General features: G+C 40.1%; 1 protein-coding gene across 1 annotated transcript; it reads right to left on the reverse strand.

Moving 5' to 3' along the window:
- Positions 1-46: 46 nt before the first annotated feature.
- Positions 47-21,799, reverse strand: fggy (FGGY carbohydrate kinase domain containing). The gene is made up of 16 exons (XM_080439275.1): positions 21,718-21,799; positions 20,308-20,500; positions 19,198-19,309; positions 15,043-15,194; positions 14,493-14,581; positions 12,420-12,535; positions 11,858-11,986; positions 10,316-10,419; positions 9,293-9,400; positions 8,151-8,212; positions 7,121-7,274; positions 5,332-5,406; positions 5,039-5,159; positions 4,158-4,252; positions 2,583-2,644; positions 47-1,371 (listed from the first exon to the last, which is right to left on the reverse strand). Exons 2-16 carry the CDS (start codon positions 20,488-20,490, stop codon positions 1,290-1,292), a joined length of 1,644 nt encoding a protein of 547 aa, XP_080295401.1. The 5' UTR covers positions 20,491-20,500; positions 21,718-21,799; the 3' UTR covers positions 47-1,289.
- Between the last annotated feature and the right edge of the window lie 3,981 nt (positions 21,800-25,780).

Genomic DNA, 25,780 nt, shown 5'->3' on the forward strand with positions numbered 1-25,780 from the left:
TATTTAACTAGGCAGATTATGAAGAACAAAATATTATTTACAGTATTATGTAGATATACAGTATTGGCTGGCATCCTTTCGAACAATTACAACACAGATCCTCTTAACTGTAAATCCACTGTTATGGGTATGACATTTAGCCAGTGACACAATGAAATGCATTATATACTGTACATAATGCAATAAATGTAAACTATGCCACGGTCCAGGAATCAAAATGAGATATGCTTCCACAATACAATATGAATGCCGTATTCTTCTAGCATTCAAGAATGCCTGGTTTTCGTTGTAATTGGCTGAAGAGTATCCTTCTATATAACTATTTAAATCAAATAACTTAGTTCAACAATTAAGCTACAGTAGACCTGAGTTTGATTTGGGTAGCAGTTTATACCAGAATTGGTGACCTACTACAGTGGTTTTTAACCTGTGGGTTGGGACCAGGGGGGGTCCCCAGGTGAAAATTGAAGGACTTTTAAGACCTTTTTATTACCAAAAAAAAAATAAAGACCATTACTCCAGATCAAAAGTAATCAACAAACTATACTATACAAACTGGTTAAACATTGGCCAAATTGTCAAATAATATGAGATATGAGGCATAAATTGTGAAAATAGTCGATTTACAAGCTTATAGATCTGCTATTTTCACAATATGTATCTGTTGAACCAAGTCATACTAAATGTAATGCCTCAACTCCTACATCCCAAGCGCTTGTCAGGGTGGGGGGTCTCCAGTTCAAATATGATTATCACGGCCTGAAAAGGTTCAAAACCACTGACCTGCTATACAGTACTTCTGTGACTTTCTCGTTCAGTTTTGCAATTTCAGCAAACACACTGTCAGGGGTGTGGATGCTTCACGTTAAAAATATGCTGAGTAAGATTTTTTTACCTATAAAGGTACGTGTTGATAAAAAAATGCAAAAAAATGTTTTAGCCCCTTCAGAACCTTAACTCAAAAACCTGCTGAGTGAGGGAAATGTTTTACTGCAGGGTACATATAGAATAATGTACGTATACTACGTAATGGTTCCGGCCTTCGCCTTCTGTCCTGGTTTCTAGCTTCAAGCCCGATTCATACTTTATCGCACGACGGTTGCCACGCGTCGAAAACAGCCAACCAATCAAATATTTTTGACATGCGACAGAGCTTAAATTAGGCTTCAGCGTGTGAACTCCTTGACCGCTTCTCGATACCCAAACTTTTGAAGTTCTGATTTGCTTCCTTGGTAGTTCTCTGTACAGAGACATAGACCTGACAAAAGGTGTCCAAAGGCAGCTGGCTTTCATGAGTCATTCATGAGGGCCCTGTACTCCCTCTGGTGGTCACACAGCGTCAGGAACACCTGGTACTTCTTGTCATAGAAGCTGAGGGCAGGGAGCACATGACCACTGTTATAGCTGTCAACCTAAACTACTGCAAATATAGAAATCTATATTAATAATATTAAAAAATGCAATTTCCCTCTCGCTAGTGAACTTTCTTTAAATTTACAATATGTTTACTTCTGATGATCTGAGCGTTCACATCATCATTGTAGAAAGGAGAGAATGCTAAATTAACGGAGTAGGATATGTTTAATTGTTATTCATGAGAAATACATTTCACTGGCATTCCATGTCCTATGTTTGTAATGTATTACAAAACTATTTTAGAAAAATGAGCCTAGTGCCTGTGTGTGTATGCGTGTGTGTGTGTGTGTGTGTGTGTGTGTGTGTGTGTGTGTGTGTGTGTGTGTGTGTGTGTGTGTTTGTGTGTTCACTCTAAATTACAATTTAAATATCCAACAGCCGGCAGTGTGAACAATAAATAAATGGTCTTTAATGTACAGTAGTAGTATTAGCCCATATTTTGGTTGTAACAAACCATTCATTACTTAACTCTTTCAGTGCCAAGAGTATTTTCATAAAGTACTCCCCCAGTGCCAGCAATTTGCGTTTCTTTTTTTTTTTTTTTTTAATTTTTCATTCAAATAAATGATCTGATTGGGTTTTTAAACCCATAATACAGTTCTACCAGTAGAGAGCAACAAATCGAATCGACACATTGATGACCTCGCTGGCTCACTCGCCCCCTCCCAAACAGGCTCACGTCATATCCGGTCATAACCGGATGTTGACATTTTCGAGGCTAAATTACGATGCGATACACGACTACGATGACTGATCGTCGCCCAGACCAAAGAGAGTAGACGTGGACCTCTCCGTTCGCTTTTTATACCGTGTGAAAAACCGTGACTTTCCCTATTCTGGCCGAAAATCACCGGAGAAAAACAACGTGACCCGGAAATGAATTTATTTTTTTTACATCCGGCTCCGGGTGAGTCTGAAGGAGTCAGGAAGCGAAAGTGATCATGAAAAATAAACAGAATAGCGCGACCACAGTCAAAAGTAAAAACTCGGGATTTCTCGTGCTGGCACGGAGGGTACTCGGGAAAAACTCGGGATATCTCGGGGCGTGGCACTGAGAGAGTTAAAAACAAATAAATAAAAATAATACACATATCATTTATTTTGAAATATGAAAATCGATACTGGAAAATGGCAAAAGAAAATTAAGAATCACAATGCTACCTCACCTCTGCAGTTCATGATCAGGTTGGATAACTTTACCCACTTTAGCCATTTTCTCCATTGCCTCCTATTGTACACACACACACACACACACACACACACACACACACACACACACACACACACACACACACACACACACACACACACACACACACACACACACACACACACACACACACACACACACACACACACACAGTTTCAGAACAGGAGTGGTTATTAGTATGTGTTGTGTTGGAGTGGGAGTATATAATATGACTTAGTGCGGTGCAGTGGCTCTCTGCTGTCTAAACCCTGTCATGCACTGAAACCCCTGCTTTTCTTGCTAGTTCTGGGATCTACAAGCTGCTGCTTGTCGTACCCAGAACTAGCAAGAAAAGCAGGGGTGCCCGTGCCTGTGCGGCCGCTGCCCCCAGGCTCTGGACCATTAGATCTGCCCAGTCCATCCAGGTTTTTATGTCTTTACTTAAGACTCGCTTATCTTCCCTGGCTTTTACGCACACCTGAGCCTCTCTTATTAATTTAATTTGTGTGTATATATGTGTTGTGCATATATGTGGACACACGTGTACATGTACATGCTGCTTATGCTTTGTTTGTTTGTTTTCATCCTGAACAGCACTGTACAGGTCAATCTCGGTTGTTTTAAATGTGCTTTATAAATGGCTTTCCCCAGCTATCTCAACCCCCTTCCCTTCTCTTCATTCCACTGTTTTTATAGATTTTACTCCATTGTTCCCCCCCCCCCCCCTCCCCCCAATAAAGTTGTTTTCTTTGTTGTTTTCTCATGCCCCCATGTAAAGCGTTGGGTACCTAGAAAAGTGAATTTGAGATATTATTTTTATTAAATAAAGTGTGTTTTGATTTGAGCTTGTAGATCTGTGGTTTTTGCTGTGTGACAGAGACACGCAACTAAGTATAAATTAGGCTTAAAAGTGTAAAGAACCAATCAGTTCACTGTGTGCAGAAGCTCCAGAGATCGGACAGCAGCAACTGTGCGGACAGCCATGTCTGGAAAGGGGCCGACAGGTGCACCCGCCTAGTCCAAACAATAACGTGCATTCTTATTTTTAGCATGTCTGGCTTAAGGGCTCGCCTCTCCCCTTTGCACTGTAGACGGTGCCAGCCAGATGCCAGCGAGGGATCACGTATGTTGAGTGACCCAATGACAGATTTCATGAAAAGCAAGTCCTCACTAAAGCCCAAAGTCCCATCGGCCAATAAAGAGTCGTACTGAACTGGGCACCACCAAGTAATCGCTCTTATTTCGGGGGTTGTGCTCGTCGCTTTTCATCATATAACTAGTGACATAGTCGTCGTCACATTTTAATCTTACACACATTTTATTGAAATATTTAACGAGCACACTTCTATTTCCAGTTCCACCACAGCAGGGGGTAGCATAGAGTCGGGGATCACTAGAGCAGCTTCACATTTATTGTGGTGTCTCTGTGTCTGTGTGTGTGTGTGTGTGTGTGTGTGTGTGTGTGTGTGTGTGTGTGTGTGTGTGTGTGTGTGTGTGTGTGTGTGTGTGTGTGTGTGTGTGTGTGTGTGTGTGTGTGTGTGTGAGACTCCACCTGTACGGTGCTGTAGTCCTTGGATGCACAGGCCCCCAGGATTGCTGCCCCTACCAACACAGCCTCCGTCTGGGCAGGCAGAACGTGAGGCAGCCCTGGACAGGCAAAAAACAATAACCAAGAATCAAATCACTTTTATCTTTACTGCTTGGCCCCCGGAGATGTGAGGAGAGAAATGCCATCTGTGGACACGGATATTATCTCCCTCTTCCTATATCATATTATTTAACAAACGGGCACTGTGCCAAAAGAAATGGACGATTACTGATAAAAACGGAGTTACTGATTGTCAGACTCTGAGTGTGTCATGCAGGGACACTTAAGCTATGTGTTATACAACATTCTGAGTTGATGCAATTTGAAGCACACGTCTGAACTAAATGTTACAGGGTTTGGTGGGGTGGAGCCGCAAGTAGGCAAACACAGGTTTTTCTTTTCCTTCTTTTTATTGTATTTTACAATTTGTTGTAGGGGATGCAGCAAGTGGTCCGGCTGGCTAGGAATTGAACCAGGGACCCCCAAACAGAGCATTGTACCCATGTGGTATGCGGCATGCAGCCTCCACATTCAGCGGGTCGCCCCCATATTACACAAGTTTAAATGTTGAAGATTACAGTTTTAGGATCACAAAATAATTTGTAAAACTAGTAAATGCTGTGAGAGGTTTGAGACAACTCTTTTCACATTTCAATTTATAACATCATTTGAAAGCTTATACATCTGCACTTTCATAATGTGTAGGTCCAGTCAACAAAACACTACAGGTATTTGTTTCCTTGGCAACCTGTTGGGAAATAATCGTTTGCACAGCATACGGGTAAAACACACATTTTGATTAGGTTGAAATTGGTCATTTTAAAACCGCTAAAACAGATTCATACCTGTGGCGTTGGCGTGGATCTGTACAAACAGGGGGTTTTTGCTCAAGCCTCCGCACAGGAAGAGTGTGTTGATGTCATGTCCTGCTCCTTTCATGGCCTCCAGAATGTGCCGTGTACCGAGCTGAAACCAGAGAAGAAGAGACATGAAAGAGAGGGTTACAACATGAAATCCAACACAGCCTGTCATTATGGCCAGTGTGATGTAAGAAGCACGGGGACAGGTAATGGCACAGGAGGCGTTAAGTGCAGTGTAATAAGCGTGTAAGTTGAAACGCGGAGCACATCAAACTCACAGCCAGTGCTTGGACGGTGGCCAAATACAGCAGCGCCAGGTCATCCAAGGTTTGGGACAGCGTTAGGCCGACAACCTGCAAAAAACAAACATTACTTCACATTGTCCTCCATGTTTGACATTCACATTAAGGACAGTGGTGGCCCATTTCAAGGAACTTTTAATATTAGTTATATTATTTAGTATTTCCATTTTTTGCTACTTTTCACTCCTAAAATGATTTGACAGCTTTAGTTATTAGTTGCTTTGCAGATTTAGATTAATACAAAACATACATTTACTGATAAATTATATATTATTATAGGTTAAGCTATCCAACAGCAAATAAAATAAAAACATTTTCTTAAATATATAAAAATCACATTAATTAAGTATTTATATATTTAATAAGTATTTTTATTTTAAGTATATTTGGATATGTTTGTACTTTTACTGAAGCAAAAGAAAAAGCAGAGTACTTCTACCTCCACCGCATTTGGACCTAGGTTAAGCTAACATTTCAGAATCATCAGCAGGGGCGGCAAAATGTTTGGCGAAAGTTTCTCAAATGTATCTGCCAAATTGGCAGTTTACCATCATTTGGAGAGCGACTTCAATCTAAAGATCTAGCACGCTGGTTAAATATTTAATGTCTGATGGGGGCGACCTGATAGCCGCGTAGTTAAGGCACATACCCTGGTTCGATTCCCGGGCGACAGGACCATTGCTGCAGGTCACTGCCCTGTCTCCGTGTTCCCCGTTTACAGGGGCAGGAAAGGGGTTAGCGTCTGTTGGCGCTATTCATTGTTTTGTATTATTTAACATTTTATTTATTGGTTGTTTTGTTTGGTAGAATTATTCTGATTACAACCGTATTATTTCAGTTAATTTGTATTCCAGCTAAATGCTTTTATTTTCAAGGTGTTGGGCAATTTGGGGTGCACAGGTGAATTTATTTAAGAGTCATCAGGGACAGAATCAGGTCAGTAGGCACCGGGAAGGTGTACAGTTTTTTTTTTACCAGTGTCAAGGTCAGAGTGAAGCAGATATTATACCATCATGTTTGCTGTTTTTACCTGTAAGAAGCTGAATGGAAATAAATGACAGCACAAACTTATAATACCTGCTCGGACATTGGACAAATTTTCATCCCTGACATGCGTAAGATTCGCTACCTGGTGCCTCTGTGGCCTTTTGAGTTTTTATTGTTGTTTTGAGGACAAATAGCCACTACAGCATGTATCTGTAAAAAAGTGTGCATTAACCCATTAAGACCGGGAACGCATCTGTGCAATTTTTTGATTTCTTTGGCTATTCAAAAAATAGCAGATATGCAAGCTCATAGCACGGCACCGAGTGCCGCGCTATGAGCTTGTAGATCTGCAATAAAATAAAATAAACATTGAATATAGTCATATATTGAATATATACACATTTTCATGATTTAAAATAAATAGCAGATCTACGGCACGTTCGGTGCCGCGCTATGAGCTTGTAGATCTGCTATTTTTTAATCGCCAAAGAAATCTTAAAATGACACAGATGCGTTCCCGGTCTTAATGGATTAAAGAGTATACGGTACTATTTCTACACAGCAAAATATGCAGGATCTTTCTGTGTACCTACCTCCTTTCTTATTAAACCATGGTATTGTTAGACAAGCATGATTGGCCTATTTCTCATTCTTTTCTGACTGGAATGACATTCCTGTCCTTTAGTGTAATGAACAATCAGGCCGGAAGCATTGAGGTATGTTCCGGACGGACGGCTATGAGTCATGCTAGACAACAAACGGCGTCTCCGGTCCTCACCATGCCCTTCATGGTAGGGTCGGCCAGAGGGGACCTGTTTCCATGGAAGTCTGGCCAGAGGTGCAGGTTGGAGCCCAGCAGGTCCACGGCACAAAGGCCGTCCGTCGTCAAGGAGGTCAGCTGGTTGTTCAGGTAGCTGGAGATGTTCTCACCGCTGATGGGAAAAAATGTGGATAAATAAATGGGTCATTGGATGTATATATACGGGTCCATTTGGTTCCATCTGTAGTTCTGTACACTCTCAGAGTTGAATTAACACTGAGGATTTTACTGTGTAGTTGCTGCAGATCGCGGTTTATTCCAAAGAGTAAAGAACACATTTGTGACCAAATGCACCGTCATAAGATTTAGATATTATCCTAAGGCAGTGGTTCTCAACCTGGTGGTCGGGACCCCCAGAGGGGTCCCCACATGATTTTTTTTGGGGGGGGGGGGGGTCCCCACATGACAGTAAGTGACAATTTAAAGTAATACCTGAAAAAAGGGGGGGGGGGGAATAGAATTGAAAAAAGACCAAAAACTGGTCAGACATTGGCCAAATTGTCAAATAATATAAGAAAGAGGCAATAATTGTGAAAATAGACGATCTACAAGCTCAGCTTGTAGATCTGCTATTTTCACAATATTTATCTGTGGAACCGAATCAAACTAAATGTAATGCCTACAATTCCAAGTGCTTGTTCAGGGTGGGGGGTCCCCAGTTCAAATATGATTATTTTGGTGGGTCACCGAAAAGGTTGAGAACCACTGACCTACAGTAAGGTACAGTTGAGTCTAATTTATGCTCCGTCGCGCGCCGCGAACAGCCCAGAGAATAGCAGACCTACAAGCTCACAACGCAGAGCTTGTAGGTCTGCTATTCTCGGCGCGCGAACCAACTATGTAATCAGGCTTCAGGAGACAAGCGTCTGATGATCTGGGAGGTCTGACTGGTTTACAGGCAGTCAGAAGGTCAGTTGAACACATGACTCATGACCTCAAGTACTAAAATGCTTCTTAGAAGTCCAGCCCCTATCTACTATATCCTGACCTTTGTTTTGCCTGTTCCTGGAGCTGGCTGTAGGCTGCATGGCCCTTCACCATGTGGTCAATCTGACAAGAGGATTGACACGGTCGCATTAGTAAAAAGGACATCATCAGTGAAAAGTAATCAGGCATGCTACCTCCATTATCATCATATATCTAGCCCAAGGTCGGTTAACCCATTAAGACCGGGAACGCATCTTTGTCTATTAAAAAATAGCAGATATGCAAGCTCATGCACGAGTGCTATATGAGCTGGTAGATCTGCTTTTTTTTTTTTTATCGTGAAAATGTGTGCACATTTGTAAAATATGTTGTTCCAGGGACCCCAGAAGAAAAGATTTGAGTTCCAAATGTTCGCTTTAAAAAATATATAGTCAAAGATTTGCACAAATGTTCACGATTTTTCAAAAATAACAGATCTACAAGCTCATAGCGCGGTACCGAGTGCCACGCTATGAGCTTGTATATCTGCTATTTTAGAATAGCCAAAGAAATCTAAAAATGACACCGATTCTTTCCCGGTCGAAATGGGTTAAGGCTCGAGCTGCACGTGGTCCAAAACAGATGAAAAAAAATAATTAAAATACTAATACTAGTGCATGCACTGAATGAATGTTTTCGAGTAGACAGACAAACAGGATCTAACACTCCAAATCAATACGCCCCCTCAGCATGACAAGCAGCTCACAAAAACCTAAGAATATACTATTTTAAATATAAGACATGTACAGTACACGTCTTTTGTGTTGCCATTTTACTGTCATGTAATAATGTTGTGAAGTAATGATGTTGTGAAGTACAGTGAAGCGAGTTCTATTAACTACTTATCGAGAATGCAAGTGAGCGTGGAATATTTGGGGTGTGTGTGTGTGTATTGAGGATCAGAAGGCTGATGTATGCTTCATCGTACAATGGTGGCACACACCGAAAATAGCCGATCTACAGTCTCACAACGCGTCGCGTCACGTTTCGGTGTGAGCTTGTAAATCGGCTATTTTCAGAGATCAAGGAAAAGTAAAAAGGTCACCCATTTTTAACTATCCACAGCCCTGTACAACTTTACCACAAAACCATAAGAGTGGGACCATTATGATTAAGAAAGCCCACCCATACAGCTTAACAGCGGCCAGAGGCCAGTCAACTGACCAGTCTGCCTGTAGCACTCTGTCCTCCCTCGTTGAGCCACAGATCAGGAACCATGGCGGACAGGTATGGCCCCCACACGCCTGTGACAAACAGAGGTTCCTTGCTGATCTGAAACATTTCACAAACAATGTGCACTTAACAGTCCTTATGCAATGGAAGCTCTGAATGGTAAAAGCATCATGCACACAGAAAAGCATCATTAAATGGCTAACATTAACCAGGAACTTTTCAAAACAACCTTTTGCTGACCATTATCTAATATATCTGACAATATCCCAAGCATAATACATTATTGGGGAATTAATATCATTCAGAGACACGCATGCATCTCTATGAATGGGGGAGTGATTCAACTTACTTGTATTAATAGATTGGTTATCTATCTACTGTACAGTACATCCTATTCAGTCTAAAGTATGTCAAATGTGGTCAAAGTCCCATTGAAAGGCGCTTCATTCATAAAAGTGTGCTGAGCATACAGTAAGATCTGTTATTGAGAACCGTTTGGCGGGTTTGATTAGTCATACTATTTGGGCATAGAGAGGTATTGTGTGTAATTAAATAACACACAGCACACTTTGTGTGTGTCCACTTAAACGCAGTCATGCACGCATGGCATGCAGACGCACAAAAAAAAACATATTTCTCTCACAGAATTGAATACCGGAGCTTCTAGCCATACCTAGTTATTAGCCTCATGTTGCCTATAGAAATAAACTTTTTAATATTAGTACAGTAGAGTTGTGGTGTTTTAGCACTAGTGGTTATATTATGGTACAATATGAGTGGTTGTGTATGCATATTAGGGCTGGGCAATATGACTTTTTGAAAAAGGCTATTTTCACTATTTTTGTACGCCGCTGCTTCTCGGTTATTTGGTTATGAGTCGGTTATTGGTTCTAAATATAGGTTTTGATATATTTTCACTTAATTGCACATGACTCTATTATAAGGCAAATGTAGTTGGAGAACAGAGTTCTTGATAAGTCACTTATGAGGCGACGACATCCCCAAATCACTCACTGCCATGTGACAGGATGACGTTCCACAGATCACCGCCATGCGCGATGTGATTGGCTGATCCTCACATGGCAGGTGGAGGTCTTTCACATCTGCACCTATCACACCTAGAATAAACCAAATGAATGACAAGCACACATTCATGGTGAATTACATTTATCTCAAGGTCACCGTCTACAAAGCACAAAGCTCAGCAATTAGTCTATCAAATACTTTTTCGATTAATCGAATAATTAGATTTTTTTAAATGTATTAAATTTCTTATATATGAACTAATTGATGCCAAACAATTCTAATACATTTTGCATAATCGATTAAATAGATTAGGCTGGTTAACCACTTAACCGTTGTACCATGGTGTCGCACAAAAATTGCCAAAATAGCCGATCAAAAGCTTATTTTTTAACATTTCAGAAAATGTTTGAAAACGTATTATTCTATTGAAATCCATTATTGTTTATAATTGGTTAAATCTAATAATTCGATTCGCTGTCTGCAACCTTCACACAACGTTCAGCGGTGAAACTGAACTGCCAGTAAACTGTTTGCTAAGCTAGTTTGAGTTGCCAGTCAGTGGTGTGGTGTAGTGCTGGGGAGCAGGAAGGAGCTGCAGGGGGGTACATCAGCGTGACGTGTACTACAGCTAAAAAGTGCAGACTGTGTCCACCTCTGACTGCTACAACAATGTGTGGTCGGCAGAGGTCACGGCACGGGAGGTCAGAGGGCGAGAGTTCACGAGCAGTTTAACTCCCCAAACAAAACCAGATGGGTTGTGTGTGCCAGAGGGAAGCACAGACTGCTGTTGTGCATTTTTACAAAGAACCACCAGAAAGAAAGAAAGAAAGAAAGAAAGGGAAAACAAACTGCAGTGGCAATAATCAGGATACCTCTGAGCATCAGTCATGGATTGATTTTTTATGTCATTTTCAATGAAATTTCACATTTTCAGAAATTGGTCTCTCAGACTTTCTGACTTGCTACAACTTCCTTATAGTCAGTAGAAAGTAAAACTTTTGTCCTGCTGTTACTATATATATATACACTGTATATATATGTGTGTATATATATATATATATATATATATATATATATATATATATATATATATATATATATATATATATATATATATATATAATTGATTACTGTTGTGTATGTTCATTATTGATTGAGCTTCTTTTTTGTGTGATGTCTTTACCTGCATGCTGTATCTACAGTACTACAGTTCTTGCTCTGTTAACTGTATCTTGACTGCTGTGCTACGGGATCAATAAATAGTCCACTATTCCGGGACAAAGATTCGGTGAAAATAGACGATTTACAAGCTCACAACGCGTCGCTCTGTAGATTTTCTGCAAATACAGTTATTGTCGAGCAAAAACAGCAGGGGGCCTAGTATAGAGCCCCGGGGAAATGGAATCCAGTCAGGTAAGTATAGGGTTTAAGACTAAGTGGTTAAGTAGTCTAAAAACGTGCATAAACTGCAAGCATAAGCTAATGTCAAGGGTCTGAGTCTAAGCTTCATCTGTTTGTGAAACATGTTACCTAGACCTCCGGCATGAGCGTCGATAAGGGAGGCGCCCACTGCAGTGCCTGGGTTCAACCCCAAATGATCCGCAGCCTCCTGGGTGAGACCCTGACCGACCGGGGTCCCTGGAGAACATGTCACACTACCTGCATGTGCAGAAACATGGCAACTTACAAAACCTGTAATCTGCATGGTATATGTAATGACAAAATATGATCAATTATGACAAATGTGACTCTTGCTCTTGTGTCTCTGATCTTTCATTATCTGCTGTGTTCTGATAATGTAATATGCAACTACCATGGTGACTACATTTTATCCCTCGTGGGATCAATAAAGGTCTATGTATTTCTATTTGTATGAATAGAATCCATAGATTAATCATTCTGATTTGAATAAAGTTGGAAGGCAACAATGATTACTTAAAAGCCAGTAACAAATGAGATTACGCACTCAATACATGTACTAAACTATGATTATTATGTATCATCTTAATACAGAGCAGAAAAGACAAAACTAAAGCAAAAACATTTTAAATAAGATATTTCTGTTGGTAATCTCGTCTCTTTTCTCGTTGACCTATTTTGGAATGGTTGTTTTCCAAGAGATCCTCCAATCCGATGGCGGTCCAAAAGCTGTCGTCCCAACCTTGTGGAGGACAGTATGTCCATTTACACACCAGAGTACATAAGGACCTGTGGAACCATGAAGAATTTGCACTGTAACCTGTAATACCTCAGCGCTGCCCAGTCATCATTATCATATTCAGTTAACAATAACTTAATTATGATGACATATTTTTTTCTGTGTTATTTCCGAGTAATGGTGAACCTTTTTTTTCTACAGAAATCAGACACTCCTGTTATGTGTCAGACACATTACATGTATATGACATAACTCGTAACCACATGAACTCTAGAGTCCCTGTTCTGGGTGTGTCATAATAGGGAAACATTTGGTGAAAATAGGCAAACTCGCAGCGTAATTAGCAGATCTCCGAGTTCACGACGCGTCCCAACATGACGCGCGGTGAGCTCTTTTCCACAAAGAGATTTGGCGTCGGGAGTAAAAGGAGAGTAGAGGCCCCTGGGGGACCCTGGTCAACAAAGTATACAGGGTTTAAATCAATAAGACCTGAGGATTCTAAAAATCTCCTAAATCCTAACAGTTACAGTTTTCTGATAAATGTATGTTGCTATATCAGTGGTTCTCAAACTTTTTCATGTCCAAGAACCCCAAGAATTATGTATGTATTTGGCTGCGGACGCCCATCTCAAACTATTTAGTTCCAGGGAGGGACCCCCAGAAGCAACAATTAGAGTTAAAAAAATTAATATATTCAAAGATTTGCGCACGTTTTCACGATTCATTTCTTTTTTGCAGATCTACAAGCTCTTAGCGTGGCACAAAGTACTATGAGCTTGTATATCTGCTATTTTTGAATAGCCAACCAATGTGCTATATACATATATAGCTAAATTGACACAAAGGCTTTCCCGGTTTTAATGGGTTAAGTGGTTAAAGGTCAACTTTGCTGATTTTTATCCTGAATCCTATCATTCTATTGAGAGGATGACATGTGAAAAGGGACGTAAAGGGAAACTTCACCAATTTTAAACAAAATCCAATTGTGCTTATGCAAGATGTTATAAATAAATAAATTATATACAGACTCCACCTTACCCCGTAGCACTTGACCTAGTTATGGCGACCATGCTGACTTACCGTGGTCATTTTGTTCTCATGTTTTTGTTACTTGAATTCTTGAGAACAATGTTAAAATTTAGACAAGACACTGGGTTCATTGCTTACCTGGTATCCTAAAGTTTCAATGTACAGATTATTATCTTGATAGTATATTGTTTAAACAGATGCTAGGTTTTTGGTTTACTCGTGATCCTAGTTTACTGAGGCACTACACTGTCTCTCTGCATTTTATGTATGTGTTTACCTTGCTTATTGTAAGTCGCTCTGGTTAAGAGCGTCTGTTAAATGCCTACATTGTAAATTGTATATATACCGTATATATGTGTGTATAAACACTGTACAACACAGAAGTGTACACCCAATGACGTGGCGTCGACAAAAATGTCCCTTTACATTGTCCCACTGTGTTCTGTGTCACAAGCTGTCGAAACACAAAACGAATGATTTTCACATGTTCTCCTCCCCACAGAGCCACTCCATGACAGGATCAAAGTCAAAGTGCCAGGAGCTATGCAAGAGTTATGAAGCTTTCATTTAATTCATCATCATCATCATCTAAAACACTGGTTCTCCACTTGGGGCCCCTTGACCACCAGAAGTCCATTGGTTCCATTTGTACACTCTCAAAGTTAATTTAACAGAGTAGACTGGACACCCAGAGATTAAAATATATATATAGTTTATAATCTCTGTCGGGTGGAAACCTCATATATCCCAAACTGTTACTTTTCAGGATTCAAATTCAAAAATAGCAAAAAATAGCAGATGTACGATACAAGCTCAAAATTTTCGAGCTGGCAGATCTTCTATTTTTGATCAAATATGGGAGGAGATAAGAGGTTTCTGCCCGACAGCAACAATATAGCCATCGCCTAATAAAAATATCAAACTGGGGTGGGGGACCTTGAAATGGAAAAGGGTTGAGCATCACTGATCTACACTCACCTCGTCAAAGAGCCTGTCGCCTTCCAAGACAGGAAATCTGGAAGGTCTAAAAAGTGTGCGGCTTCCTTCCAGCAGGAGTCCCTGAGGTTCTGGCACAGAGGGAGGAGGAAGTGATGAGCCATAAACTCAGTGAGCGGCAGGTCAGGCAGCCATGCGGAATAAACCCCACATGGACATGCTGCTGCTGCAGCGCAACGACAAAAAGAGTGTCTTCTTCATGTCCCGTCTGCATCTATGAATTTATGACAATAACACACCTACTGACCGGTGGCCACCTCTCTAATAGGGCTGCGATTATCGATTATTTTCTTAGCCATTATTACTTTTTGGGTTAAACAAATACCGGTGATCGAGAAACTATATATACTTATATATCAAACAAGAGGGGAAATAGCAGATCTAAAAGCTCACAATTTGGGATAATTTTTTATATATTTTTTTAACTCTTCGTCTATAAGTAACGTCATGGCCAAAAAAGGGATAGTTTATTAATCAATTATTCTATTATTGCATTGAATAAGTTTGATTAACTGTGTGACCTCTCTCCCACCTCTTTGAGCCAGAGGAGCTTCGGGGGCTGCATTTCGGGTGACATGACTCCGCCCACCCGCCTCAGGACGGCGTGGCCGGTGGCGGTTATACGGGCTGCTTGCTCTGCCGCGCGGTGATCCATCCACATGACCACATTCCTCTGGCCATCACCTGCAGCCAAACGTGCATGAGAGAGACAGAGAGAGAGAGAGAGAGAGAGAGAGAGAGATGTGTATTCCTGCATTCTCTGCACCGGTATATAGAACTACTGTATATATACATACAGAGCAACTACCTTTAAACACATTTGAAAAACTGCTACTTGTGCACAATTCCAAAATTTGGAAACCCACTTGGGTTACCCCGGGATTGCCGCTGAAACAGCATGGAAATATATAGATTTTGATGGGAGAAAAATAAATTTGCCCAAAGATTGGTTATAGATTATATAAGATTATAATATACAGTATATGTTTTTTCTTTAAATTAATCCCTAATTGAATACAATCTATTTTAATTGTTTATGCCCAAATTAGGGACGCCATCCCCATTTTGTTTGATTGAGCCTTTAATGTTTTGAGTGCGCATATTAAGTCCACTGATAGACAGAACTGGTGTTTCGTGTGGAAGTTACATGCATTCTTTGTGAGAAGCCACGCCTACTGCCACACACCCTGTCTGGACAATCAATGTGAAAGGTTCTTCCTTACCCCATGACCAAACTTTCCATTACGTTTTACGGTGTTCAAACTTAAGTTACATGCCTTTTTATGAGGGCCCCGCCGGGAGTGTTTTACAGTCTCTTTTTACGGTTAGGATAGCCACTAGCTCTAATTTAGCCACTCAACAGACACTAGTCCAGTTAGACTAGCCACTAAAATTGCACTAGGCCAGGGTTTTTCAGCTCAAGACCCAAAATTTACTTTTGTTGTCTCTCATGACCCAAATGTACAAAAATACATTATGAATTAAAGACTTAGGCTCCCACCGCACTTTTATTTTACCTCTGGGGCAGAATCTGCCAATGCTTTGTCAATGTAAATGCGTGGATTCACGCAAGAGCGGAACTTTCCGCCTGTCGCGCAGACCTTTATCTGCTCTACACGACTTGTCCATTTGAAGCAGAAAACTGCTGGAGGCAGGAGCTGATTTTCCCCCTCTGTCCAATCGGGTGAGTGGAAGGCGGACCGTCCCAAGACTCAGGAAGCACCATGGTGCTCAAGGCAGCAGGCGGTGCGGGCTACGGGAAGGGTCCTGAAAGTGAGTGACAGGCGCGTCACTCCCGTTTTTTAGAATCCGACCATGTTTTGGTGGGAGCGTGCCCTTAAGCAATTTTTTAGTAGTTAAAATAGCTTTCTTTAAAATGTTATTTATTTCAAAAAAAATCTTTTGAAATATTCTTGTTTGTTTGTAGGAAACATAAAAAAGGGGATATTTAAATGGGTTGAATTGAAACACTGCACTAGGCTACCTCTTGCTGCCAGTGGGACAATAGACAGATCTTATCATGCACCTACTTTGAGCACCTTTCTGTACCTTCATGGAATTTACATGCACTGCATTCTATCCTGTTTAGGCAGTAACCAGATTTTCCTTTCACAGCTAGATCTCTAGTGGAGATTGCTTGGCCATATATTGTCCTTAATTCAGTTTCTGACAGGTTAAGTGTGTGCATGTGTGCATGGAAAAGTAACTTTCAAAACAACTCTCTAGCACCAGACATCACTTCACACATGTATCAAACATTCACCATCACCAGTACTGTAGAACCACTCAGAAATACAGATAATTGTCATCATAACACTTGTTCGAAGAACACATTATACTGCTTCCTATCGTCAATATCCACAAGAAAGACCAATTGCTAAGGTTGTGAGTCTATTCTATAAGGTCCATTGTTGTTTACCAGTGGTGTAAAGTACCACTTTAGCCTTATTTTATACCTAGGCTATTTGAAAATAGCCGATCTACAAGCTCACATGCGACGCGTTGTGAGCTTGTAGATCTGCTATTTTCAAACATTTTAGTACTTTTACTTTTGGGAATTTAAGTACCGGTACATTTTGATACCAATACTTTTGTACTTTTACTCAAGTAAATTTTGACTTTTACTTGTAACAGAGTACTTCTACATTGCAGTATTGATACTTTTACTTAAGTAAAACATTTGAGTACTTTTTTCCACCACTGTTGTTTACAATAATGCATGGAAGGTTGATAATGGTATCAGTTCCTTGTGCTGTGGGGACAATTAACATCATCACATCCTGATTTGGTCAGTGAAATACTGACCAAACCGCTTGTAAACTGTATGGGTTCGTTGCAGGTGTAATCAGACAAACATGTGAACACATTTCCCACCTTAACCAAATTACTCACAGTAATGGTTTGTTTGTTTTTTCCATGTGCTTGTGAACGATTGTACATAATGTAGCAGACACAGGGTAGGTTATCGGGTACATACTGTAGAGTGCTAAGAAAGCCAGGATTATTATCTAGGACAGCAGGTAGACCTCGAGCCTATAGTGTCTGTCTTAACCCATTAAGACCTGAGGCCGATTCTACAAATGCCTTCTAAGGGCTCGCTCCCACCAAAACATGGTCGGCTAGCGTTAAACGCAGGTTGTGCGCGGCCACAGTTTTTTGCAGCCAGCGGATTCTAAAAAACGGGAGTGACACACCTGTCACTCACTTTCAAGACCCTCCCCGTCGCCCGCACCGCCTTCTGCCTTGAGCACCATGGTGCTTCCTGAGTCTTGGGACGGTCCGCCTTCGACTCACCCGATTGGACAGAGGGGGAAAATCAGCTCCTGCCTCCAGCAGTTTTATGCTTTAAATGGACAAGTCGTGTAGAGCGGATAAACGCAAGGTCTGCGCGACATGCGGAAAGATCCGCTCTTGCGTGAATCCACGCATTTACATTGACAAAGCATTGGCAGATTCTGCCCCAGAGGTAAAATAAAAGTGCGGTGGGAGCACGCCCTGAGTCAGTGGTTATTTTTCGTGCCGATGACCCCCAAATTGATCTGTATTTGGCCACAGACCCGCATCTGAAACATTTTCCAGAAACTTTCAAGATTTTTCATAAACGTACAAAAATAGCCGACGCACAAGCTCACAGCACGGCACTAAGTGACCCGCCGTGAGCTTGTATATCTGCCATTTTTGAGAACCACTGTTCTAAATCCTAAATGTCCTATCTATATAAGATGACACAAATTCTTTCCCGGTTTTAATGGGTTAATAACATACTACTCTGAATATCAAAATGTCATCACTGAATGGTGTGAGTGACGCGTCTGCGACGCATATGTGTCACGTCTGAGTGAGTGACTTGTCACATGGAATCTAGGTCATTGTGCGACTGTAAGTCCTGGGCTGCAGCTTGCTCTCCCTGATGCCTCAGCAATTTCACTTTCACTCTCGCCTGCGGTTATGTCAACTGACCGAAATTTATATTTTATGGCAATTCCCTTGGACCTTATTTCCCCTTTGATATACTTCATTGTGTTTTATTTATTACTATTGTTATACTGTACTATTGCACTGTATTATACTGTATTATTTGCTACTATTACTATCACTTTACAGGAAGGGACATTAACAGTTTTTCTCAATACTGTTACACTAAGTAAGGGCTATTTAAATGGAAGATGATACCGTGGGATTTATAAAATAAAAAAGGAGATAATGAGTCTTTCTGCCAAACGTTGTGTGAAAAGCCTTCATGTTTTGTTTTGTCACTTTTTAAACCACTTTAACCATTATTTTATACGACAGATATACAAGCTCATAGCGCGTCACTTCGTACCACGCCATGAGCTTGTAGATCTGCTACTTTTAGAAAAATCATAAAAATCTGTGACAAATCTTTGAATATATATATTTTTTAAAGTGAACATTTTTAACCCAAATCTTTGCTTCTCGGGGACCCTGGAACAATATATTTTGAAATAGGGGTCCACGGCCAAATACATATAATATTGGGGGTCCTTGACATGAAAAGGTTTGTGAACCACTGATATAGCAACATAGGATTTGAAAGACATTTTTAGAATCGGGTCGTCAGGTCTTAATGGGTTAAAGCTATTTGAGACCGTAACAGTGATTAAGGCTGAGTTTGATGAAGCCAGTTCTGGTCTGAACACAAATTCTGTGTGTCACACTCACTCACCATCCTGGTTAACAGGCACAGGCTGGAAGTTCTGGTCCAAAACCACTAGAGAACAGGTGGCATCGAAGCCAATCCCTCTGACCCGGCTTCTCTCCACACCCTGGGTAACTCTCTGAAACCAATACACAAGGTAGTTATGTCCTACTTACCCAAGCCATACTACAGTACTCATACGCTGAACCCAGAACCTTGCCATTCAGAATTGAGCTACCCAGGGTGTATATTGTTTCGGATACTCATTGTTGATGCACGTATGTCCACTCAACTATTCATACCTGATAGACACATACATTAAGAGAATCAAGAGGGATTTAATAAGGATTTGAATGAATATGTTCATTGTTGATATAGACTGTTGATAGTGCATATATTCACTGGTGATAGACTATGTACATAGCTACATACTGTATATTCCTTGCAATGACACACATTTCCCTCAAGGGATCAATAACGTTTTATTATCTTATCATATGTTGACTATGATTAGATTACAACACCTGAATTTAATGGATAAGATGTATTACTACTGTACAATAACTCACACCAAATGTGACTATATAAGAGAGTAGACTTTTACAAATTTAAAACCCCAAAAATAGAGGTACTAAATTGGCCTACTGGCAGCGTGCACCAAGACATTTTGTTCTGATTGGACCAGCGGTTAGCTAAGATAAACAGACAGACAGACAGACAGACAGACATACAGACAATCATACAGACAGTCCCTCTGGCTTCTGCAGAACTAGCCTGGGACCAGACAAATCTGCGAGTGCAAAAAAAAATTGCACTCTGGGATTTGGGTCTGGCACCGCTCCATAGAGAATCCATTTCCTGCTCCAGAAGACGTGGGTAACCAATCAGGGCCCAGTATTCGAATATGGGAGACTGTAATTGGTAGTTGGTTGTAGGTCTAACCAATTGTGTCGAGGGCTGTTGTTTTGATCCCGCCCCTTGGGAAAAAAAACTTCCTCATGGAAGCACCAGACTCATATCCACGCAGTGATATAGTCTAGCTACGCCAGGCTACTGCAGAACCACTCTGTAATAAATTGTGTGAACTTAATCAATTGACCGCCGTCCATACCATTACTGCATACCATATTGTTATACCTTTACAACATGGCAGCATTTCTCCCAGATCTCTGTGGAAGACTGGACATAGTGGTCAGACTGGGGTTCCCAGATGCTGATGGGTTCCTCTGCTGTCATGGCCAGCTCGCCATCTCTGGTGACCAGAGCGGCCCTGACGCTGGCAGTGCCAACATCCACCCCAACGTAATAAGACCCAGCCATGTGGAAAGACCTGAGAGGGGTTGAAAACGGTAGCCATTACAACCGAGAAAGCATTTGTGGATTTTTGGCTATTCAAGAATAGCAGATATACAAGCTCATAGCACGTCACTTGGTGCCGCACTATGAACTTGTAGATCTGCTATTTTTGAAAAATCGTGAAAATGTGTGCAAACCATTGAATATTAACACTATAACATTTTTAACTCAAATCTTTGCTTCAGGAGGTCCCGTCCGTGGAACAAAATATTTTGAGATGGGGGTCCGCAGCCAAATGCATATAATTTGGGGGTTACTTGACATGAAAACGTTTTGAACACCAATGATATAGCAAAACGTTAGGATGACGTATTTGTTTAAATAACATTTGATTTGCTGAACCATTAGAAAATGCATAGCCTTGGACAAGGAAAACTGACAGGGATTTCATAAATAAATACAAATCTGTCCTCGTCCAAGGCCAGGAAATGCGCATCGTCTGCTGATTGGATGACTGAAGGCATTTATCTTTATCTTTTTTAGCGGTGCACTTGATCAAGCCTATGCGTCGTCGTACAGTAGTGTAGCTCGCCGAACATCACGATCTACGTCACAACCAGGTGGGAAAAGTACTCATTTTTTTTACTTAAGTAAAAGTATCAATACCGCAATATACTACAAGTAAAAGTCCAGAATTCAAAATTATTCCAGAATTCCAGATTTACTTATTAAAGTACAAAAGTATTGGTATCAAAATATAGTTAAAATACCAAAAGTAAAAGTACTCATTGTGCAGAATGTCCTGTTTCACAAGTTATCATATTATGTCTAAATGTATTACAAAAGTTTAAATATAGGGCTCAAATGGTTAATGTATGTTTTGTAATAATAATCAAAATCTACAAAGTAGCCTAACTAACTCAAGTTTACAAATAATTGTAGTGGAGTAAAAGTATAATATTTGCCTGAGATGTATGGAGTAGAAGTAAAAGTATCAAAAATCGGAAGTACTCCAGTAAAGTAAAAGTACCTGAAAATTGCACATAAGTCAGTACTTGAATGTACTTAGTTACTTTCCACCACTGCTCACTATATGAGCTTCTTGCAGATCTACGAGCTATCAGGCTGATTCCGCCGATTATTTCTTTAGGAATTTACGAAAAATTAAACTTCAGGTTGGCCTCCAAATCGGACACTCTCGGTATGTACCCTTCCGTTCCATATCAGCCACAAGCAACCTTTAAAACTTACCAACAATCTTAAATGTTATGATGACAGTAGGAATAGAAAAAGCATCTCATGAGTTTCACACTAGCATAGCAACTGTGTACTGAACTTTGGTTCAGAACGGAAGGCGAAAGTGACCAAAAGGTACCCAGTCGCGCGTTTGGACATTACTGATGGTCAGTGGTGGAAAAAGTACTCAAAGTTCAAACCTTTTACTTAAGTAAAAGTATCAATACTGCAATGTAGAAACACAACTTAAAAAATCCGGTAATCAAACTATACTTGAGATAAGTAGAAAAGTATTGGCATCAAATTATACCTAAACAGTGTTGGGTAACATTAGTAACGTGGTTATGTAATATATATTACCGAATTGCAATATAATAAATATATGCCAATAAATGCCATGTCTATCTAAATGAGTGTCGGCTGGGAATGTCAGAATGCTGTGTTAAGAGATTTTATTTGCCACTTTGACCACACATGGATGGAGTTTAGATCCCATAGGGACGGTTGTGTTACTTAAAATTGGCTAGTTGTTGGTTGTCAAACAATCAAAGTGGTATGTAGGTCAAGATGCATTTTGTTATGATGTGTTATTGGTTGACACAATGACACTACAGTAATATCACTGTTCAGAGAGGTCAAATTTTGAACAATTAAATGACCATAACCATAATTCTATGTCCTTATCTTAATTTCATAGGCTCAACATTCTATGCTGCTCATGATGCAGTCCTTGTTCTGTGGACTTTAATAAAAAAAAAGGTATAGAAAGAGGCTTGTGTCTTGTCATGTCCATTATAGGCTACATTATAGAAGGTATAGTCAAATTGATTCATTCATGTAATTCATAATCCTATCTTATAATTTAAATGCCTGCCCATCTGCCATCTCTGTGTCCCAACAATAATTTGTGGGCTAATAATAATACAAAATCTAGATTATTTAATTGTTCAATTTTAGCTTTTTAAAAAAAAAGTAACTAAAAAGTAATATGTAATATTAATATATTACTGTGCTCAGACAGTAATATGTAACGAAATGTATTACTTTAAAATGAAGGTAATAAGTAATAGTAATATATTACTAAAATAAAGTAACTTGCCCAACACTGTACCTAAAGCACCAAAAGTAAAAGTACAACTTATCATTATGTCTAAAATGTATTAAAAATCTTTTGAAAATAGCTGAAAATAGCTTGTAGATCTGCTATTTTCAAATAGCCAAAGTTTGAATAGGGCTGAAGTGGTTAATGTATGTTTTATAAATAATCAAAATTATTAAGTTGTCAAATAATTGTATTGGAGTAAAAGTACAATATTTGTCTCTGAGATGTAGTGGAGTAGAAGTAAAAGTACAAAAAATTGGAAATACTGCAGTAAAGTAAAATAACCTCAACATTGTACTTAAGTACAGTACTTGAGTAAATGTACTTAGTTACTTGCCACCACTGCTGATGGTTTTCTATCGCAGCGCCAGCCCAGGGCAGCCTATAATATAAGGTCAAAATAGCAATAGCTTATTCTTAATTTCTATTTTCTCATAAACTTTTATTTAAGTTTTAATTGTACTGCAATGTCTTCTTATGTGTTCTTTATTGTTGAAATGTAGCCTACTAGGCCTATACATTTGCCTTGCCTTGAATGAGATATGAAGCTATGTTTTATTAACACAAGTAGTGCAATATACTGTAGTACTATACTGTGCTTAATGCAAGCACATAAAGGTGTGACAACTGACAAATACAAAATAATAAATAAGGATTTTTCTTATAACCTAGCAAGAAACTGCAAAAGGAACAACCTTGTGTGAGACCAGCCAGATCAGTGTGTGGAAGGAATAGTGAGGATGTTTCATAATGCTAAAAATAATACCACAAAAAGCTAAACCACATGAACATCTATCATGTATATCGTATCTAAGAATCATTATCTATCAAAGTTATGCAAGAAGGCTTTAATGCCAAAAGGCCCTTTCCCCAAGACAACTCAACATGCCATCAAAGATATAATAATAATCACCAACTGTATAGTCTACACATATTCTTGTCACCTATTCTTCTGTTTTCATTTCTTAGAAAACACAAACAGCTGTCCAAAGGAAAATGCAAAGCAATTGACATTGTTTGGGCTAAGGATGAATAACAAACCTAAGCAGCTGAACAGGAAGATAAACAGATGGTTCTTCACAAACACTGAGAGGAGAGGACAATGTTTGAAATATCATCTCCTCTCTCTCTCTCTCTCACACACACACACACACACACACACACACACACACACACACACACACACACACACACACACACACACACACACACACACACACACACACACACACACACACACACACACACACCGCACTCTCTTTCGCTTTGTTTGTTGTGACAGGGTGGAAGAGAGAGAAAAGTAGGAAGAGAGACATAAGAACAAGCAGGAGAGGGTGTGGCAGTCGGGCAAACAGACACAGAGCAGCAAGTGAAAAAGAGAATCTCTCATTCCACGCTGGGTCTCATCTAAACAACACTCTGTTGACAACTCAACACATGGAACATGTCTCTCTTTCTCTCCATATTTTTGCTCTCATGGATGGGTGTGTTTCCACGATCACCGGTCCCACCCCTGTGCAACAAAGACAGGCCTGTTGCGAAGCGGGCAGAGCCAAGTCTTGATTAGAACACTGCCTGCAATGGAAACAGCTGGCTGAGTGCTTGGATGGAGGAAGACAGTGTTATCGAAAGGTGACCCATCGGGCCAGCACAGGGGAAGCGCGGACAGAAGAACAGGAAGCGCGGCTGAGGTCAGCGGTAGTTTGATGGGAAACTCCATGGTTATAAACACAGGTGTACTGCAGAGAGGGAGGGAGGTGGAAAGAGAGGGAGACAGAAAGAGAGAATTAAACCCTGGCTCAGAATCTTTAATGCATATGGATAAAACATATTTGTATATCTGTCAAAATGATAAGATATAGTAAAGCTCAAGAGCTTATTTCCATTGTGGTCCATCATGATTCAGTGCTTAATGAGTCTTCCAGTTTAGTAGACCTTGTATTGTGAATGTGTACTTCCATGTACTGTTGTTCTCATGCCTTACTAAATAAAGTACATCAATCAATCAATCAATCAAGTCCTTTGAGTGTGTGTGTGTGTGTGTGTGTGTGTGTGTGTGTGTGTGTGTGTGTGTGTGTGTGTGTGTGTGTGTGTGTGTGTGTGTGTGTGTGTGTGTGTGTGTGTGTGTGTGTGTGTGTGTGTGTGTGTGTGTGTGTGTGTGTGTGTGTGTGTAAACTGAGTGCCACAAAACAACTACAATAACAAAAACAACTTGGGTATATGGAACCTATTATAGGGCAGAGAGTTGTGGGGGCCATTGGGGAAGCCCTGCATGTTGAATTCTGCAAGAATATCCTCAAAGAACAGCACTGCATGCAGAGATTATAGGTCACCTCAGCCAGCTATTATAACTAAATTAACCACAAAAGTAACCACATTAACATTGGCGTCCCTAATACTATGTTTCAAGCATTTTCATTTTTTTATTTTTTTCCCCCATGTTCCTAATATGCAGGTCTTTTGTTGTGGGAAGGAAACCACATGAACGTGAGGAGAACATGCAAACTCCACACAGAAATAAAAGGCCCTAGTCAGGTTCTTATTACTGAACTACTCCAACAAAACTCCTTTTTATTGGGAGAGAATTCAACAATAAGTAATACTGCATTTTAGCAGCACTTTCACTAACAAATGATATAGTGAATAACTTGTTCAGCATCAAACTATAAAACCTGTGTTTTTGTATCATATTATATATTTTTTGTCAACCATTAATTTGATGTCTACTTGATCAATCATTTTGTGTATTTTGCCTTGACAATGTAAGCATTCTCTTCTTGCAACAGAAAAGCATTTTGAATTGAGAGATTTTGTCACAGTTGATTTTTTAACAATATATATTTTTAAATAAATGCTGAGGGAAAAGTGCAGAATACCCTCTGCAAAGAATCACAACCACGAGCTGAGTGTTTGTGCGTGTGTGTGTGTGTGTGTGTGTGTGTGTGTGTGTGTGTGTGTGTGTGTGTGTGTGTGTGT

The sequence above is a fragment of the Gymnoscopelus braueri genome, assembly GCF_963280865.1.
Source record: "Gymnoscopelus braueri genome assembly, chromosome: 10".
Taxonomy (NCBI): Eukaryota; Metazoa; Chordata; class Actinopteri; order Myctophiformes; family Myctophidae; genus Gymnoscopelus; species Gymnoscopelus braueri.

What these genes read in the sequence shown, in the direction of transcription:
- fggy (XM_080439275.1), bottom strand. Translation starts at nt 20,490, where the DNA reads ATGGCTGGGTCTTATTACGTTGGGGTGGATGTTGGCACTGCCAGCGTC. An exon ending in AAACAACCATTCCAAAATAG is followed by an intron (nt 11,987 to 12,419) that starts GTCAACGAGAAA and finishes CTGCACATGCAG; the next exon opens with GTAGTGTGACATGTTCTCCA. An exon ending in CGCTCATGCCGGAGGTCTAG is followed by an intron (nt 10,420 to 11,857) that starts GTAACATGTTTC and finishes GGTTTATTCTAG; the next exon opens with GTGTGATAGGTGCAGATGTG.